Source organism: Carassius gibelio, chromosome B1 (genome assembly GCF_023724105.1).
Source record: "Carassius gibelio isolate Cgi1373 ecotype wild population from Czech Republic chromosome B1, carGib1.2-hapl.c, whole genome shotgun sequence".
NCBI classification, from domain to species: Eukaryota; Metazoa; Chordata; class Actinopteri; order Cypriniformes; family Cyprinidae; genus Carassius; species Carassius gibelio.
The window spans coordinates 28,219,723-28,237,832 of record NC_068396.1 but is presented as its reverse complement, the minus strand read 5'-3'; the positions used below and the strand labels follow the sequence as shown (position 1 = coordinate 28,237,832).

Sequence of the window (18,110 nt, the reverse complement as noted above, 5' to 3'; positions counted from 1 at the left end):
ACCCCGCTGGAAGAGACAGGAGTGGCTGGGGCATCCCACCGACACCGATGCTGCAGGTAGCGCACGAATTACCAGAACTCCAGTGTCTCCAACTGCGCCATCTCCTCCTGAGACACTGGATTATCCAGGCCGCCATTAAAATAGTCCTTAAGGGCCGCATCGTTGTAGCCCATGCCCTCGGCCAAGGACCAGAACACCTGAGCTAGGGCACCCACTTCATTGCCCTCTTGGCGGAGGGCGATTAACCTCAGGTATTTGGCTCGCCTCTCCACCATCTTGGCTGGGGAGTGGAAAAATGACATACCGCTGGTTCTCTTAGTGACGGAGTCCTTCTGTCACGTTACGAGACACTTGAAAGACGGCGAGAGAACCAATTGCAGGTAAGTATGATTTATTTAAGGGATAATCCAGAGGGGTAAACAGTCCAGGCAGGGGTCGAAACCAAAACATCAATCCACATAAACAAGACACGAACACAAGGCAAGACAAGGCAAGACAAGGCAAGAATGACGGACATGAATAATATACTGACATAAAACAAGGACTCCGTCCCACAGACTAAGACAGACTGGGTATTTATACACAGAAGGATAATGAGGGAACAGGAGACAGGTGGGGGAACAATCAATTACACAACAAGGAGGAAGGTGACCATATAAGGGAACAGGAAGTGATCTGGTGACAGTCACCGTGAGAAAGGAGGGCATCTAGTGGAACCCCAGGGAACACAACCCAGACACTGTGACACTTGTATCACAATTTTAAATGTTAAGATTTCTGAACCTAAAAAAAATGTGTTGCTACAAGATACTGTGTAATGGATTAATACCATCCTTCTATAGGGGTGCATGATGCTAGTTTATAATAAAACAGGCTTAAAGCATTAATAATACCTGCCTATTGGGTTTTGATTGAGTTAGAGGCACATACTTAAAAAAAAAAAAAAAAAAAAAAAAAAAAAAAAAAAACACGTAAAGAAAAATAAGTTTGCTTTTTTTAGTTGAGTCGTATGAACCTTCTAGAGCTCAAAATAATAATCAGGAGACCACAAGCCTGAGTCCAGTCCCTATTGTTTCCCAATACAATCTCACTTTCCTTCCTGATGAGGAGATATTCCTCCAACTAAAATAGAGTGGCAGTCCGGCATTGTGAGAGGAGATGAGGAGGAGGAGTAGAAGGAGGTGACCAAGGAAAGGGAGGGAAAAGGAGGTGGTACTGCTCTGGTGGCATTTCTTAACATGTCCTTTGAGTATGAGGGCACTTCCAGATCATCCACGACGGTGGTCGGCCTGCTAGCAGCTGTTTCTGATCATCAGCAATCCGTAATCTGTCGCCCCCTGACACTGAGAGGACAAGGACTGAACTGAAGACTGAAGAGATAGGATTATTTTACACTAGACGTATCTGAAGAGTCATTCTGGGGTGAAACACCAGAGGTGAGCATCTATAAAGACATTCATCTTTCCATTCTCAAACCCAGAGACTGTGGACTGTGTTCCAGCTTTATCTTTGAAAGGAGACGACATACGTTTTGTCATCCGGCTTAGTAAAGAGTCCATTTTCACCATCAGTCTATGGAATATACAGATGACAAGTGAACAAGATTCAATCTGTCTGCAAACAGCCTTGTGCCCATAACTCGACTTCTGTTAGGAAGATACAACAGGAGCTGCAGTTCAATCACCTTATTCTCCACTGAGGTGTCAACAAACCTTCAGCTCTTCAGAATCCTTAGGACATCAACAGTCTGACTCCATTCCAGATCATTGATCTGAAACACACACAATAACCACAGAACCATATATCAACATAAAGCTTCGGCTGAAGTGTGAAGGCCTCTGAGGCTCGATGACTGTCAGCCCGCCAAGAAGTTCTGGCAACTAATCACACATCCTAAAAGCAGAAGAGACAGGAAGTGTTCTCAGGTAAAGCGGCAGAGCGATCAAGAACCTGTCAAGCATCACCACTAAATTGCCAGCTGTTTACTCATCAGTTGATAGAGAGACAAACACACACCTGTCGGATCTTTATCAGACACCTGTTGGTCCACAACCATTAAAGGTATGTAAACAATTATGTACACACATTTAGTTTTTGGAAATGCCTTCAATATTCCTGAAACTGAATGTATAGGAATAGCTGACAATACAATGTATAGGTCAAAATTATTTAATTTGCATATTATGTAAAGATCATGTTCCATGAAGATATTCGGTAAATGTCCTACCAGAAATATATCAAAACTTAATTTCTGATTAGTAATCCCTAATCAATGCACCCTCAGATTCCAGATTTTCAAAAAGTTGTCTCTCAGCCAAATATTGTCAGACCTAACAAACCATACATCAATGGAAACTTATTTATTCAGCTTTAATTATGTATGGTTTAATTTTTTTTTTCTCAGACATACATTCAAATAAACTCCTACCCCTAATTGAATCACGATTTGTTTGGAATCTTAACTTTCTGACATTGATCAGAGTTTAAAGAGATGAGGAATATTTTTGGCCCCCGGTAAAATTCTGAATATGAAATTCAGTAGGTGTTTCACTTTTCTAATTTAATCTAACCTTGCAGACTTTGGCTTTGAATCAATATCAGGTCTCTCTATTCAATGAATATGCTGGGAACTAATAGGAAAAGCCTGATGAATAAACGGTTATGATGGTTCCCAGGGGAGCGTCTTTGAATACATCGACACACAATGGGAGCCTTGAACAGACGCAGGAGTATTCTGAAGGAGTATCCTATGGCAAAACTCAATCTCTAAAGCTTAGCCTTGGTGCTCCTTATGCTGTTTTTAGTTTTCAGATGTCTTCAAATTATTTCAGCCACGCTGTCAGCTGCATTAGATCGCTGATCACACTCTTATGCATACACACCCATTCTTCTGGAATAGCACCCGCATCTCATCTTCTGATTCTTGACTTTAAACCAAACATGTCCATCTGTTCAGGGGTATACGAGCAGTGTAAGACCAATCCATCGGTGCTGATTTATCTTCAGGATTTTAAATCGAACTCTAAAAAGTCAATTTGACTGTGTATTAATAATGTAGATTTTCTGTTTGCATTGCTACTGACTCTGAATTCCATAACTATCTAGGTAGCATGCTTTCTTGATTGTGCCGTCTGTCACAGTGCTGACTCAAACAGACAGGACAAGAGGCCGGAAGAGCATGGTTCTCTTCTTGATTGCTGTTTGTGCGGCTGTTTAGCAGCCCCTATCTATCTCCAGATGCCCCTGCCACAAAAAAAAAAAAAAACCTCCCACATTGTTCTCCTTTCCTGGGGTAAACAAGTGGAGAAGGGAGTAGGTCTCACCACCTTCCTCCTGAAAGGTTCACTGACACAGAAATAGCGCTGAGAAATGTTCACATACAGTTAGACTGCTGATGTACAGTTTGCCGACCCATGACACACTTTTTGTAGCAACTAAAAATCCCTACAGCAAAAAACAAAAAACAGGTAAATGTTTATTTTAAGCTCAAAATAGAATGAGATGAACAAATCATCAGTTATTTTACTGAACTACATTAGAATTAAGGCTCAACCAACTCATTAAAATAACTTGGCCAAGTACATTCAGATCACATTATAGCACCTTTCCCCTGCTAAAAAACAAGACACTGAGCAAATTAAATGTATGAGCATTGCAATATCACACTCATAGCAGAGCAATATGACTATATATGGACATGGTTGTAATTTGGCCATTAAAAAAAATCACAGTGTGCCGATATACAGCCATATCTCATGGCCACGAGTGTGATATTGCATTTATGCAACAGTTTGATGATACGTGTGTGTAAATATATACGAAACCACAACGGAGTGTCTTTAAAACCCCTCTTTTGTGCAGAACTACTTCCTTCTGCCACCGATTCAAATCTCACTTTGACAGTTTAACAGCTGAGCCCAAGCCTCTGTTATTAATTCGAAAACATCACTTTAGAAATAATAACAAAAGAACATTGAGTTGCTTCATTGAAAGCTTATTGTATTAAAAGCTCATTGTATTATGTAGAAAGTATAGTGAAAGAAAGATGGACTGAGTGAGTCTGATTAATGTACCTGATGAATGACACAGCATTCATTCTTCAGCTCAATCTCATATTCACAATAAAACATTCATTTAAATAGCCGAGGGAAGTCTGCTCTCTATCAAATACATTTTATTAAAAAACACATATTTTAAGTCTAAACATTAAGTACATTTTTGTCTAAAAAACTCTTAAAACAAAAAAAGTATTATTTATAAAATAAAAAAGTATAAAAAAGTGGATTTGCGCATCCACATGAAATGTCACTGTGAGAAATACGCCAAGAGGAGTGATACAAATTGTATGTGACCGAAATATCACACTCCTCTCCAGAAAGAGAGAGGCCAGAAAGAACAATGCGATGTGATATGTCAAGCCTCATATGTCAAGGCAACGGACCGTTGGCTAAACATCTGAAGCATATGCGACAGAAAAGTGGAAACACTTCAGGAGTGTCAAAGTCGTCATCAGATTGGTTGAATTCTACAGGATTTTCACGAGACGTTCTTTAACGTTCCACCTCGAAACAAAGATACCATGATGCCAAACCCCCTCATGAAATAAGAAAGCTGTTGTGTTTACAACTGTGACGACAAGCGCTTATCGGGATCAACTAAACGCTGGATTTACAAAAGCATGTGAAATAATGTTCACGGCATAGAATCTTTAAAATAGTCTGAAAGTTTTTACACACAGGTCTGTTATTGTGGAAACATTTCCACACTTCGAAAAGCGACGGTGAACGAAACAAACTGTGATTGGTTGTTTGATATGTCTGTCAAATGGCCTCATGGGTGGGCCTTGGCCAATGAAAGCTTCCATAGATTCTTCAGTCTGAAGGTCTGACTATGCGAGACTAGGCACAAGGCTGCAGGCTGTGGCCATGAACGCTGAACGGTCACTGACCCTTTGGATGCTAGTCTACACAACTACATTCTCACCTACAAACTCTTAAACCTCCATTCTGTGCCACGACAACGGTAGTACAGTGAGACTGAATTCACAGCACAGCACAAAAGTCTTTTAAGTGTGCCAATAACCTCTTTGGCCTCAGTGTCTTGAACCCAGCCAGTTTCCTTTCAAGTGCCTTGTAAGAGGGAAATTATATTGTTTAAGATCGTTTCCTTAAAGGGAAGTGGAGCGAGACACTTATATAGAGACTCCGCCACATTCAGTCCGTCTTTAAAGATGTGGTTCCCACATCTGATGCCAAAATACCCTTCCCAGTCATTTTTGCCATCATATGTATGTAGAGAGCGATTGAATTCGCAGGATAACAATAGCAATAAAGCAATTTTTAGTCGCAAATAATATTATAGGAATCAAGCTATGTGGAAAAAAATAATGAATAGTTATTTGGTCATTACTGTATAAAATCAGTTATGAAGCAATGACCCTATTCTTCTGTATGTGACCTTTAGAGGAGGAAGTTGATAAAGGCTAAAAACCTCCCTCCTTGCTGAAATGTACTCTTAAAATAATGCTGGTGGGGCATCAGGGTCCAGACTGATAAACTTCTGGAACAGAAGGTCTGTTTACACAGTGCATTTCTACAGTTAAATTTACATCTAAATATTTGTTCAATACTTCCCACAGACGAACTGTTCTTTAAACACACAGTCTAGCCCAAGTTCTCACGTTAAAGCGCTGAGAGTATTCTGGGCTAGATCTTGCCATAAACTCCCTTGAGGACTGAGACTCTGACGCTAACCTTTGCATTAATCCAGAGGGAGAGCGAACCAGACCAATAAAGGACATCATGCTGTGTAATTTGTACACATGTACCAACAAATTTTTTTTTAAGTAAAATATCATGATGTTTATCCAGCATCACCTTGTCCTAAAGGACAATTGAGCATTTAAATTTGACAAGCTTTAGGACATGTGAAACACTTTGGACATCATGAAAGTGAAAGTTAATGCAATGTAATGAACATAAGACTAGTGGAGTCTTAAAGGAATAATTCACCCCACAATTAAAATGTTGTCATCATTTACTCACCCGCATGTCATTCCAAACCGGTATACTGTACGTTTTTCTTATGTTGAACACAAAATAAGATATTTTGATGATTTTTGAATAACCAAATAGTTTTTGGATACTCATTGACTTCCAGTGCATATAAAGAAATGCTATGGAAGTCAGTGGAGACCATGAACTCTTTGATTACCAGCATTCTTCAAAATATATTTTATATTCAACATAAAAGAAATTCAAACAGGTGTGGAACAACATGAGGGTGAGTAAATAATGACAAAAACTGTGCTACTTTAAAATATTGTGTGCCGAAGTCTTTAAAAAATGTAAATATAACGCAGCACCATGCTGCATTGCTTCGTTTTAAACACATTTAATGGATTATCATATACCAAAATTACTTAAACTTTATTGACAGGCGATGTTACTTTGTTAAAATATTTACAGTTGCTTTAAAACGATAACAGGAAATGCTCAGCCATCAAATACCCAGAAAAGACAAATGCCACTGAATATGTACTTTGCTTATTTTTAGCTGTAGGTTCCTCAAATTCTTCCGTCTCCTTTTCCCAGACTCCCAGTACTTGAGTGTGTGGGAAAAGCATTGAATAACAGAAATCTACACAAACACAGCCCAAATATACAGTCACTGCATGTTCGACATCTTTGTCCTTGTTTTGTAAGAGCATGAGAAGGCACTAGGCAGTGTAGTATATGACAATACTATATAGGGCAGAGTTTGAAATAGCATACAACTAGCATTATTTCCCCCTTATTTTAATATGGCATAAACAATAAGAGTAGTATGATATTCTGAATGCAGCCTGGGAGTCACAAAGTTACACTGTCTTCTATGAAAAATCAGGTTGAAATTGGGTCAAAGTCCAGCCACAGTGCAAAAGGCACTTAAACAGGCCTTAAATATGGTTATATTTTCAGTACGTTCCTAAATTTTACTACACTATATTATTTCTAAATAACATAGAAGAAACTAGCATGAACTTTTAGGGGAATTTCATTGGTCAATAAGACTTCACACTGACACCTACTGGTGTGGATGCAATCTAACATGAAAACAATTGGTTAATTAACAATGTAGTATGCAATTATTGAAACACCATATTTGCAGTTGTGTTAGAGCAGATAATTGATAAAGTGAGTAGAATTTGAGTGGTCATGTGACCCAACATGGCAGTCACCATGAAGATGGTCCACCCTAACATATAATAAAGTAGCTTTTGTAATCGACGCATATGACTTGAATGACACTTCATCGAAAGTACTATTCATTTCATTTTGGAAAAAATTGTTAAAGTGGTTTAGAGCACCTCTAAGTCATTTACACCTTTTAGCTTTTCTTCAGCACATGACTTTCTCATGGATAACAGTATTTAGGCTAATGCAAGTGAGAAAAGGCCAATGCAAGTAAATGCAAACCCATATATAACTAATTTACCTTTTTAGGTTAAATGTTCCTTTTAATTTGACATGTTTAATTCTTGACACCTCAATAACTATACTTTTGCCTCCTTTTGTACTAAGGTTTAGCACAACAAGTATGTACAAACAGAAGACATCTACTGTTACTATAAGGTTTCCCTTCATTCACAATATCGTTTATTTTTTCAGGTTCTTCGGACTAGTCATGGCTGACTGGAGTCTACTCGGGAACTTTCTAGAAGAAGTCCAGGAACATTCCACCTCGGTGGGAAAGGTATGGCTCACCATTCTTTTCATCTTCCGGATCCTGGTCCTGGGCACGGCCGCCGAGTCCTCGTGGGGCGACGAGCAGGAAGACTTCACCTGCGACACGGAGCAGCCCGGCTGTGAGAACGTTTGTTACGATCGAGCCTTCCCCATCGCGCATATCCGCTTCTGGGTGCTCCAGATTGTGTTCGTCTCCACGCCTTCTCTCATCTACATGGGACACGCGATGCACATTGTCCGCAGAGAGGAGAAGAGGAGGAAAGAGCAGGAAGAAGAAGGAGCGCAAGGAGACCGAGATGGAGAGAAGTACCCAGAGGAAGACAAGAACTGTGGGAAGGAGGACGAAGGTGGAGGTGGGAAGGTGCAGTTGAAGGGAGCTTTGCTACAAACATACGTACTCAGCATCCTCATCCGCTCTGTAATGGAAGTGATCTTCATCATAGTCCAGTACATGATCTATGGAGTCTTCCTCAATGCGCTCTACGTGTGTAAGGCACTTCCGTGTCCGCATCCGGTCAACTGCTACATCTCGAGACCTACGGAGAAGAACGTGTTTATTGTGTTTATGCTGGTGGTAGGAGCTGTATCGCTGCTGCTAAGTATCGTAGAACTGTATCATTTGGCGTGGAAGCAGTTTAAGGGTTGTTTGCAAGGATACAAGGCTTCCAAACAGCGACCGAATACACCTTCAACCGTGGCTGCAGTCTCACCAAACCAGTCCACACCCAACCGAGCCTGCACTCCACCTCCCGACTTCAACCATTGCTTGACATCTCCACCATCTTCCCCTACCATACAGACACACGCACACTCGCTTTTACACCCAACCTGCCCGCCTTTTCACGACCGGCTGGAGCACCAGCAAAACTCGGTGAACATGGTCACTGAACGCCATCGAGGTCAAGACTACCTGGGGGTCAACTTCTTGAGCTTCTCGCATACACCTACAGAGACGCCCAACTCTTGCGTCTCGCCTTCGTTTCTAAGCGGTGATTATGTTGAGGACAAGCGAAGGTTTAGTAAGAGCAGCGGGACCAGCAGCCGCATGAGACCGGACGACCTTGCGGTATAGCACTGACCGGTCACATCTGGAAGAGGGTCGTCTAGTGCGACTAGTCAGAAATCTGCAATATGATTTTGCACTTGACCTAACATATTTACTTTATTGCTGTCTGATAGACTGAGCCAGAAAATTCACAGATGCACAAATGTGAGTGAGTGATGCATAAGGAAAACCATTCAATAAATATATTCGTTTACATGAAATCAAAATTTAGAAACTTCTCACACTCTGAAAATCCTTTTGTCACTTTGCATTTGGACAAATGCATTGGAAACAAAATCTACACCACAGTTTCACTGTAATAATCTACTATAATATAGTGTTGCACCATAATGCACTGATGACGTTTTTTTCCCTTCTTATTATTGGTTTGTATTTTATATTTGCTGATCTTAGCAGTATTTAAATATTCTGGACATTTCTTACTTCGTCAAACGTATTTCTGAAATGGAAAATGGACGCTGAGCTAACCATTTGAAATGGACGTTTTGCATTTTGAACACTTACTGTGAATTCGCAACCCTTTTTGATTTTGTAAAAAAAAGGAAAACGGAGAGAGGCAAATGCAATGGGAAATATTATTGCAAAAATGAAAACATCACTGTAAATCCAGGGACTGTCATCACAGCCGAGCTCTGAAGAAACAGTTGCATCTAATTTGATCAAAAACAAATCAGCTGACACTTAAGCGTGATTTAAACTTAGAGAATCTGGAGTGAAGAGCTCTTGAACTGAGCCCAACGGTGTATACTTAGCCTGAAAATATGAAAGAAAAAAGGAATGTAAACCAATGTTGTGGTTTTACCCTTTGCGGTCATATGTTTGTTAAAACAGATGTGTTTGTTCTTAATTTTATGAATCAGATTTTTTAAATGTTAGTTATGTTTTACATACTCCAGTAAAGATAAAATAAAAAACTAAGAATCTCAGCATACATCTATACACACACACAAAAACCCCTACCACTAATGTCAAATCTAACCAATCAAGTCACTTCTACCACTAGATGGCGCAATCACTCTCCACTACAATACCATGCTAGCCAGTAGATCAGAATGCTCGGTGTAAGTCATATGTAAGGTCATATGTTGTTGTTATCCTGACACAAGTGCTTTACATTTTGTGCTGGTGGATAAATGGGGACCAAATTGAACTAGTCTCTTTGCAGATGGAAAGCACTCTTCACCGTCTGTTCAAGAGCAACATGCTGGATCATTATTGCACCACAGCAAACATGCATTTTGAAAGAATTTGATAAAAGGCACTGAGGTTGGAATAGGACTGGTCCCCTTTCAAGATAATCCAGCCATGGTCGAACAAGCATGAATTCACTAGATAAACAAATGAACAACTATCATCAAAGACTGTAAGTGTAACTGAAAATATTCATAACTTAAAGCTGCTAATATCTGAAGTGAGAATAATACACACTGAGATATGCCATTTTTTTATGCACTTTGCCTGTAATTCTGCCATATGCATAAGCAGACTATATAGAATCTGTAAACATAATTTTTTACATTTAATTATTTTTTTTATAATTTTGATTTAAATTACCAATAAGAGAGTAGTCCAAAGAATTTGCATAATAATAATAATAATAATAATAATAATAATAATAATAGCAAAATGGAGATTCTCCATAAATCCAAAGTACTCCCAAATTTGTGATTTACATGATAATTTTATGCAAAGCAACTTGCCCAGGAGTGATCATCTTGTGGAATGTACATTACTAAAATTCTAGTGCCAAATTATAGCTTTAAAAACCTAATACAAAGCCAGATTTAATATGTGAAACACTGCCAGTATACTAATAATAACAGATTCTAAATAATCATGTCTAGGTAGCTAAAAAAAAATGTTTTAAAGAAAACAACCTGCCACTAGGAGGCAGAGGAAGACCATTAGTAGCCACGCGATACACACAAAGGCATTGACACGCTTTATACCAAACAATATATTTTATTTGTCGTCCAACACCACAGCCCAGCCTTAGGAAGTGGTTCAGTACCAAATTCAATGGAGTTACACATGACGAGCATCAACACAGGAGGGGCAGGGACAAGAAGACAACCTATTAGCTTTTTTGTTTTTGTTTTAATAATCATTTGTTTTCTACAAAAAAAAAAAAAAAAAGAGCGAGCCCACCCTCCAGTAGCTCAGATGTTCAGTGCTGCACTGTATAGCTGTACACAGCCAAGCAATTAAACAAACCAAAAAATATTTTCAATGTATTCCGCAGTGGTGGCAAATAGCGACAGCATGACTGTCTGACAGACACGGATATGCAGACGGCAGCCTGAGCGTCACTGCAGAACGGAGTGCTGCTGGTTTATGGGGTTCAAAAATGCCCCTCCACAGTCACCGTCACCTGTACCCACACCAGCTTACAGCGGTTTCTAAAACAGGAACGGGAGACCACACTGCATACATCTGATTTCTGCTCCTACTGACTGTCAATGTGTTTTTCTCTACAGTAAAAAAAAAGGAGAAAACAAAACACTTTATTCTTTACAGTTAATTCTTGTTTGTGCTTTTTTTAATAATACTATGATCTGTACGAGGTCTTAGTTTGGTTTTATCATACACTGGAGTAGCAAAAAAAATTAAATTTAAAATATTCTGTACGCCCCACAGTATTTTGTGGTGCTGTTGTGTCACCTACTGTCCACGCACAACCACCTCAATCCCCCCTTTACAAATGAAGATGAAAAAAAAAAACTATAGAAATCACTGGTAGAATCCCTTTAACAACACAAGTACAGTACACACATACAAAGAGCATTTCCTGTTTGGAGGGAAGTGATGCGATAAGATGTAAACATATAGCCAAGACGGTGCACCTTGTGACAAAATGTTCCTTGACTTTTCCACTTTTATGTCTATTCTTTCAGTTCTTGGACTTTTTTTTTTTTCAACAATCTTTCCTGGTTTCCAACTATGTATAAAAGTACAATGAAGCCCCTAAACGTTCATACTTGGTTTGCTGTAGACTTTATATGTGGCATCTTGTCCACAGTGTCAAACAAATATTCTGGACATGAGTCGGTCTTGTAAATTCCATATACATTCCCAAGTTATTGAAAAAAAGTCCCTTCCAAACAGTGCCGGACCTGAGCCCAACTTTGAGGAAAGCATAATTAGCTTCTCACACTTCCACCTGTTAAATGACATTACCATTGTAGAAGATTCCCTGTGAACACATCCATGTGTATGTGATGGACACCCATCACTTTGCAAGCTATAGACCTTGTTCTAACCAGGTGTCAGGGTGTGTATGTGCACAGAAAATGTCCCGGTTTCCACATGTATCTGCTTGATAATCTAGTTTCTTTTTGTCTTTCATTACGAAGGTTTTTATTTCACTGGTTACACGGTTTCCCGACTGTTCATAACCGTAGTGGAGGCTCAAAACATTATATTCCCAGGGTTTCCTGGTCCAGGGTTAAATCCCATGCCCATGTCTGCTGCCATTCCTCGAGGCCTCATCTGAGAGGGCATCATCATAGTCTGCTGAGGACCACTCATCCCTTGTAGTGACATCATCATGTTAGGAGAGCCCACAGGGCCAGGGTGGTTGTACATTGGCCGTTCCTTTCCTTGCATCATTCCAGGGCCTCCCATCATTCCTTGCTGCTGACCAGGAGACAACATTCTGTGCTGTGGCCCCATCATACCCTGACCCATGAAACCTGGGGCTCTCATGGGGTTGTGGCCTGGATTGCCCATGGGCATATCCTGTGGTCCCATATGTCCAGGACCAGGAGGACCACCCATTCCCTGCATGGGGAGGCCCATCCTCGGATTGCCCTCACCCATCATCCCCTGCATGTGGGGAAAGCCAGGTGGGCCAGACGGGTGTGGTGGCTTCCCACCAGGGGCGTCTCCACCACGAGGGAAGTAGGACAGAGTCTGGCTAGGCTTCTCAGAGGGGATAATTCGAGAAAGGTCAAACTCTGGGATACCTGACGCACCTGGTCGCATTACCTCATGTAGATCAGAGTCATTAAAGACACCCGGCATGTTATTAAACTCCTGGCCTCCTGGAGTGTTAGGTTTACACATAACTGGCTCACCACCAGGTCCATGAGGCATATTGCCCATCCTGCCCAGTGGGCCCCCTTCTCCCTGGAAACCCATCCCATGAGGGAAACCACCCTGGTGCCCGGGACCATTGTGAGGAAAGGGGACCTGCTGTGGAGGTGACTGTCCTGGAGGGAAACCCTGTCCTCGGTGAGGAAGACCCATACGGCCCTGTGGCATCATCTGGTTGTTGCCCATGCCAGGGTCTTGGGAGACTGGGTTCATCATCATACCATGAGGCATCATGCCTGGACCCATAGGCCCAGAGTGAGGAGGCATATTGGGGCCCATGGGATTGGGCGATGGCATCTGGTTTGGCATGCCATGTGAAAGTGGCTGGGAGACCATAGTGTTCATCCCCATTGGACTGAGGGAAGGCATGGGGCCAGAAGAGTTGGGTGTCATCATTCGAGGATGACCTGGGTGATGGTTCACACCCATACCTACAAAGAGAACCAAATTATTTTGAATTAGTGGAAAAGACCTACATAAAATGCCACCATAACCAAATCCTGCTGCATTTTCATTAACTCTTATAGTCCTTACCGGGCATGCTGTTGTTCATTGATGGCAGGTTTGGCGATCGAGCAGGTGGCGAGTCATCGTCGGAGCTAGCCACAGTTTTGATCGCATCATGATAGAGGGGCGTAGAACTGGGCATTGCGAACTTGGACATGCGGGACATCATGATGGAAAGAGGATTTTGAGATAATGTTGGCTCTGGGGGCATTGTGTAGGGGCCGCTGGATGGAAGACTTCCTGGCACATTCATGCCACCTGGCTGACCGGAGGAACTATTGGAGGGAGGAGCTGAGGGAGGAGGATTACCACCTGAGAACAGAAGAGGACAGAGGATATGTAGGATGATAGAAGGAAAAGCTTTTACCAATGACATTTTATTTGACACCTCTAAGGTCAATCGCTTCTAAAAAAAAAACATTACTAAAAAGGTCCTGCTGTATCAGTATAATTAGCAGGAATAATTGAGACCACATGAAAACCATGTTCTCAAGAGCTTAACCGAGCTAAGAAATGGTTCTACGATCTACTTGGGCGTCAAATGCATTTGGGAAACAGAGCCCTGGTTATTTAGATGATCCCTTTAGACCAGGGGTAACCAACCCTGCTCCTGGCAAACTGTCGACTGTCCTGCAAAGTTTAACTCCAACCCTAATCAAACCACATCTGCCTTTAATTTTTAAGTGATCCCGGAGACCTTAATTAGTTGCTTCAGGTGTGTTTGATTAGGATTGGAGCTGAACTTTTCAGGACAGTCGATGGCCAGGAGCAGGGTTGGCTACCTCTGCTTTAGACATTGAGTACAATTAAGTGAAAAGTGACGTGACATTCAGCCAAGTATGGTGACCCATACTCAGAATTCATGCTCTGCATTTAACCCATCCAAAGTGCACACAGATACACACACTATGAACACACACCCGGAGCAGTGTGCCAGCCATTTATGCTGCGGTGCCTGGGGAGCAGTTGGGGGTTCGATGCCTTGCTCAAGGGCACCTAGTCGTGTTATTGCTAGCCCGAGTTTTGAACAACCCTAGGGTTAGGAGTCAAATTCTCTAACCACTAGGCCATGACTTCACGACTTTCAACAGATAGTTGAAAATTAACTGTTCAACTATCTGTCAACTAACTGTCGGAGTATTAGTTGACTGTCATGGTTAGGGTTAACAGAATAAGTTGTATATGCAAAATGACTTATAGTCAGTAGAATGTCTTTCAACATTCCAATGTTGGGGAACCAATAAAATGTGTCAGCAAATTTTAAGCATGAGTGATCTACGTGTAGTTGCAAAGTCACTTTTAGTCAACCACTATAGTCAACCAAATGTCTAAATTCTAAAGGGGACCATCAAAAATGACCAACACTGGTACATACCGATTAACAGAAATTATCCACACACACAAAAAATAAAAAAAAATGCTACGTACACTAGGGGTGGGAGAAAAAAAAAAACATAATACCACAATTGTTTTAAAACGATTTTTTAAAAAATCGATTGGTTTACCTGAGAATCAATTTATATTTAATTATTTCACATTTCCCAAGAGGTAGTGGGGAAAAGTTACCGCTTTTATCCCAACAGAGGGAGAAATGTATAGGCGTGTTTGACTTGAAGCTGCAGCAGATCAATCGGCATATGAATTCAAAGCATTGCAAAAAAAGATCTAAAAGCATGCGGAGCCGTCTGCGTGCACAGTGCCACTGCATTATTATGTCATATCCATTTCAAGCCAGCATGAGAAAGCAAAACCATGATGGAGACCAAGGATCAAACCTCTTTGAGAATTATTTCTGCACCTTCACATTTAAATCCCAAGTGTTGAAACACTTTGGATTTTACACACTGCTGGGAAAACATTACTATGTAAAGTAACATAGCACTTTATTTTATTTCATTTTTTTCTTCTCATTTTGGTGAACATTTGACTGTTATATTCAAGTGCAAGTTCAGGGTTTTGGTACTTGAAAGTTTTATAGTTCAAGGTACTTTAAAATATACACAGTGTATGCTCCTAAAATAAAAGTTCAGAAAGATGTGATGCATTGTTTTTGTTAATATGACTCATCATGTACTGTATATTTTAAGGGTATAATCAAGTATTTTCCATTGTCTAGTCTTTAATAAGCAAACAGAAATCACAATATATTGTAATATCGAATGGCAACAGTTCTATAATCGCAATACTCAATCGCAATTTATATTGAATCTGCAAACAAGTATCGGGATAGTGTTAAAGTGGTAGATTAGTGTCAGTCCTAAAGTACACTGCCTAAAAAGTAATTTTGTATAACATACATGAATAATAAAGACCTCTGTTTAGGCAGGAATTTGTATTGTACCTTGCTCTACATTGCCCATCATATTTGGTGACGTCATACTAAGGGGAGGCTTGTTGTTCTGAGGGATTCCTGGGCTTTGCATGGGTGGCTTGGGTGATGATGTCCAGCCAGGGGAGGGGACAGGAAGTGAAGGAGATTTCATATGGACGGGTGATGCCCCTGCTGAGCCCATCATGGGAGGAGACTTAATGGCTGCTGCTGCTACTGCTGCCGCTGATGGTCCGCTTAGCATACCAGCCAGTTGGGATGGCGTCTGTGGAGACTTGAGGTTACCTGATGGTGAGCCCAGCATTGGCGACTGGACCTGCCGCAGTGTTGGTGACTTTAGCGGGTTGACATTGATGTTGGGTGAATTAGCAGGGCCAGACTGAACATTCAGGTCTGAGGGCTTGCGACTCATATTTCTCTGGCCAGGCAGAGGCCCTGAACTGTTGGGAGCTTGGTTCGGTGGTAAAGGAGGCATGTGACTAAGACGACCATTTCCACCCATACTGCCTCCTCTTTGGTCAGGTCCAAAGGGTGGCTCGCCTCTGGGACCTCTAGGATTTCCAGGGCCTTGGGGACCCATGCCAGGGAATTGTCGGTTGGGACCCATGTTGAGGTCTCCTGCATGGGGCTGGTCAGGGAAAGGAGGCCCCTGCATTATTCTCTGTGAAGGAACAACATTGTCAGGCATTGGACCTCCACCTTGCCTCATCTTCATAATTTCCTCTGGACTAAGGTTCATTGGCGGATCTCTCATCTTAGGGTTCATCATCTGAGGGCCAGGACCCATGTTTACATTGAGGTTTCCAGGTCCCATACCAAATTCATTCATGTCTCGACCAAGACCTTTAACAAACTCCATTCTTGATGAGGGGCTCATGGGACCATCACCTGGCATTCTAGGAAACATCATGCCACCTCCATTTCCAGGCTCCATGGGTCTTTGATTACCCATCATTCGATTCATCTCCATCATCATACCAGGCGTCAGACCCATGCCTTGTTTATCACCCATACCTTGATGGAACATGGCTTCCTGTACAGACTGAGGATTAGGGAATCTTTCCACCCTCCCACCAGGACCTCCAAACATGCCTTGCCCAGGAGGGAATCCCCTACCATCCCCCATTTTTGGCATATCATCAGGCCAGTTCATTCCAGGTCTGGGCATAGTATTAGGCCCTCCCTCCATGTCAGGGTTCATCATGCCAGGGAAGCCAGGCATCCTCTGCATGTGTGGATGCATCCCTCTGGGGCCCATGTTCATCTGGTCAGGGAATGGTTCAGGGCCACCAGGGCCCCACACCTCTCCATGATTCATCTGGTAGGGTGGTGGTGGACCTCGCATCATTCCTCTAGGTCCACCCTGATTAAGCATCATGTCTCCCATTGGCCTATGCTGCATTTGTTCCTGTTTGCGCTTCTTCTCCTCATAGAAGTCTTGCTGCAGTTTTAGCCAGGCCATCTGCTCTGGGGTCATATGGTCTCCATGCTCTCCACCAGGACCTGGATGCAAGTTCATAGGTCCTGGACCTGGTGGAGGGGGTCCAAGGTCATCTGGAGAAAAGGGCATGTCTCTAGGACCAGGCGGACCAAAGGGAGGCCCATCTGGACGTGGGCCTCCTGGACCACCTGGCTTCCCAAGGCTTTTTGACTGGGCCATCATGGCTTGGAGAGGCCCTTGTTCCATTTTCTTGGGTCCTCCTTCCATCATTGCAGAATTGGGCAGGGGTCCACCCATGTTCCCCTGGCCCATGGCAGCCATGTCCTTGTCATCTGGGAAGAGCATACGCTGTATATCACGTAAAGTCTGTAAAGAACGTTCCCTGTGTTCAAGTTGCTCTTGGGAAAGGCCCTCAGGGTTTTCCCCCATGCTAGACATGATTTCATGAGCCAGCTGCTGGTGGTGTTGAGCTGTGAGCTTGGCATCTACCCCTTTAGGTAAATCTAGGGATGGAAAGCTCTGTTGAGGGCCAGAATTGGGAGGCTGGTTGGAGGCCTGGCTACCAGGTGTCCCTGCAGAGTTGCTACCATCGTGGGATCCAGCACCATCCTGTGGGCTACTGCTAGGAAGGCTCTTAGAGTCCATACCAGCTGAAGGTGCATTGTCTGGAGGCAGGCTAGTTGGTTTTGCCCCCTGGCTTGGTTGCTGAGGTTGGGTGGGTTGCGCTTGAGGTTGTTGCTGCTGGCCTGGCTGCGCTACTTTAGAGGCTGCTTGGTGGTTCTGATCACTGGCGAGAGATGAGGGCTGTTGCTGGGACGGAACTCCTTGCTGTTTAGTGTCACTTCTGAGGGATCCAATCTGATTGTTCTAAAATGGACACAATAAAATAGACCTTTTTAATATGTCTGTGAAAATCTTGACATTTAGTAGCAAACATTCTTAACA

The 18,110-nt window shown here is 42.2% G+C and overlaps 2 protein-coding genes across 5 annotated transcripts in view; one reads left to right on the top strand and one right to left on the bottom strand.

Annotated features, from left to right (window-relative positions):
* The first annotated feature begins 1,245 nt into the window (after positions 1–1,245).
* On the top strand, positions 1,246–9,713 carry gja5b (gap junction protein, alpha 5b). The gene is made up of 2 exons (XM_052544898.1): positions 1,246–2,061; positions 7,650–9,713. Exon 2 carries the CDS (start codon positions 7,666–7,668, stop codon positions 8,797–8,799), a length of 1,134 nt encoding a protein of 377 aa, XP_052400858.1. The 5' UTR covers positions 1,246–2,061; positions 7,650–7,665; the 3' UTR covers positions 8,800–9,713.
* Positions 9,714–10,735: 1,022 nt separating this feature from the next.
* bcl9 (BCL9 transcription coactivator) overlaps positions 10,736–18,110 on the bottom strand; it is an 85,328-nt gene continuing 77,953 nt past the window's right edge. For all 4 annotated transcript variants that reach the window (XM_052545559.1, XM_052545560.1, XM_052545558.1 and 1 more), the window contains exons 9-11: positions 15,737–18,032; positions 13,423–13,707; positions 10,736–13,319 (exon numbers count right to left, since the gene is read on the bottom strand). In XM_052545559.1, the coding sequence (XP_052401519.1) occupies positions 12,202–13,319; positions 13,423–13,707; positions 15,737–18,032 (3,699 nt within the window). In that variant the 3' untranslated portion in view covers positions 10,736–12,201. The remainder of the gene's footprint in view (positions 13,320–13,422; positions 13,708–15,736; positions 18,033–18,110) is intronic.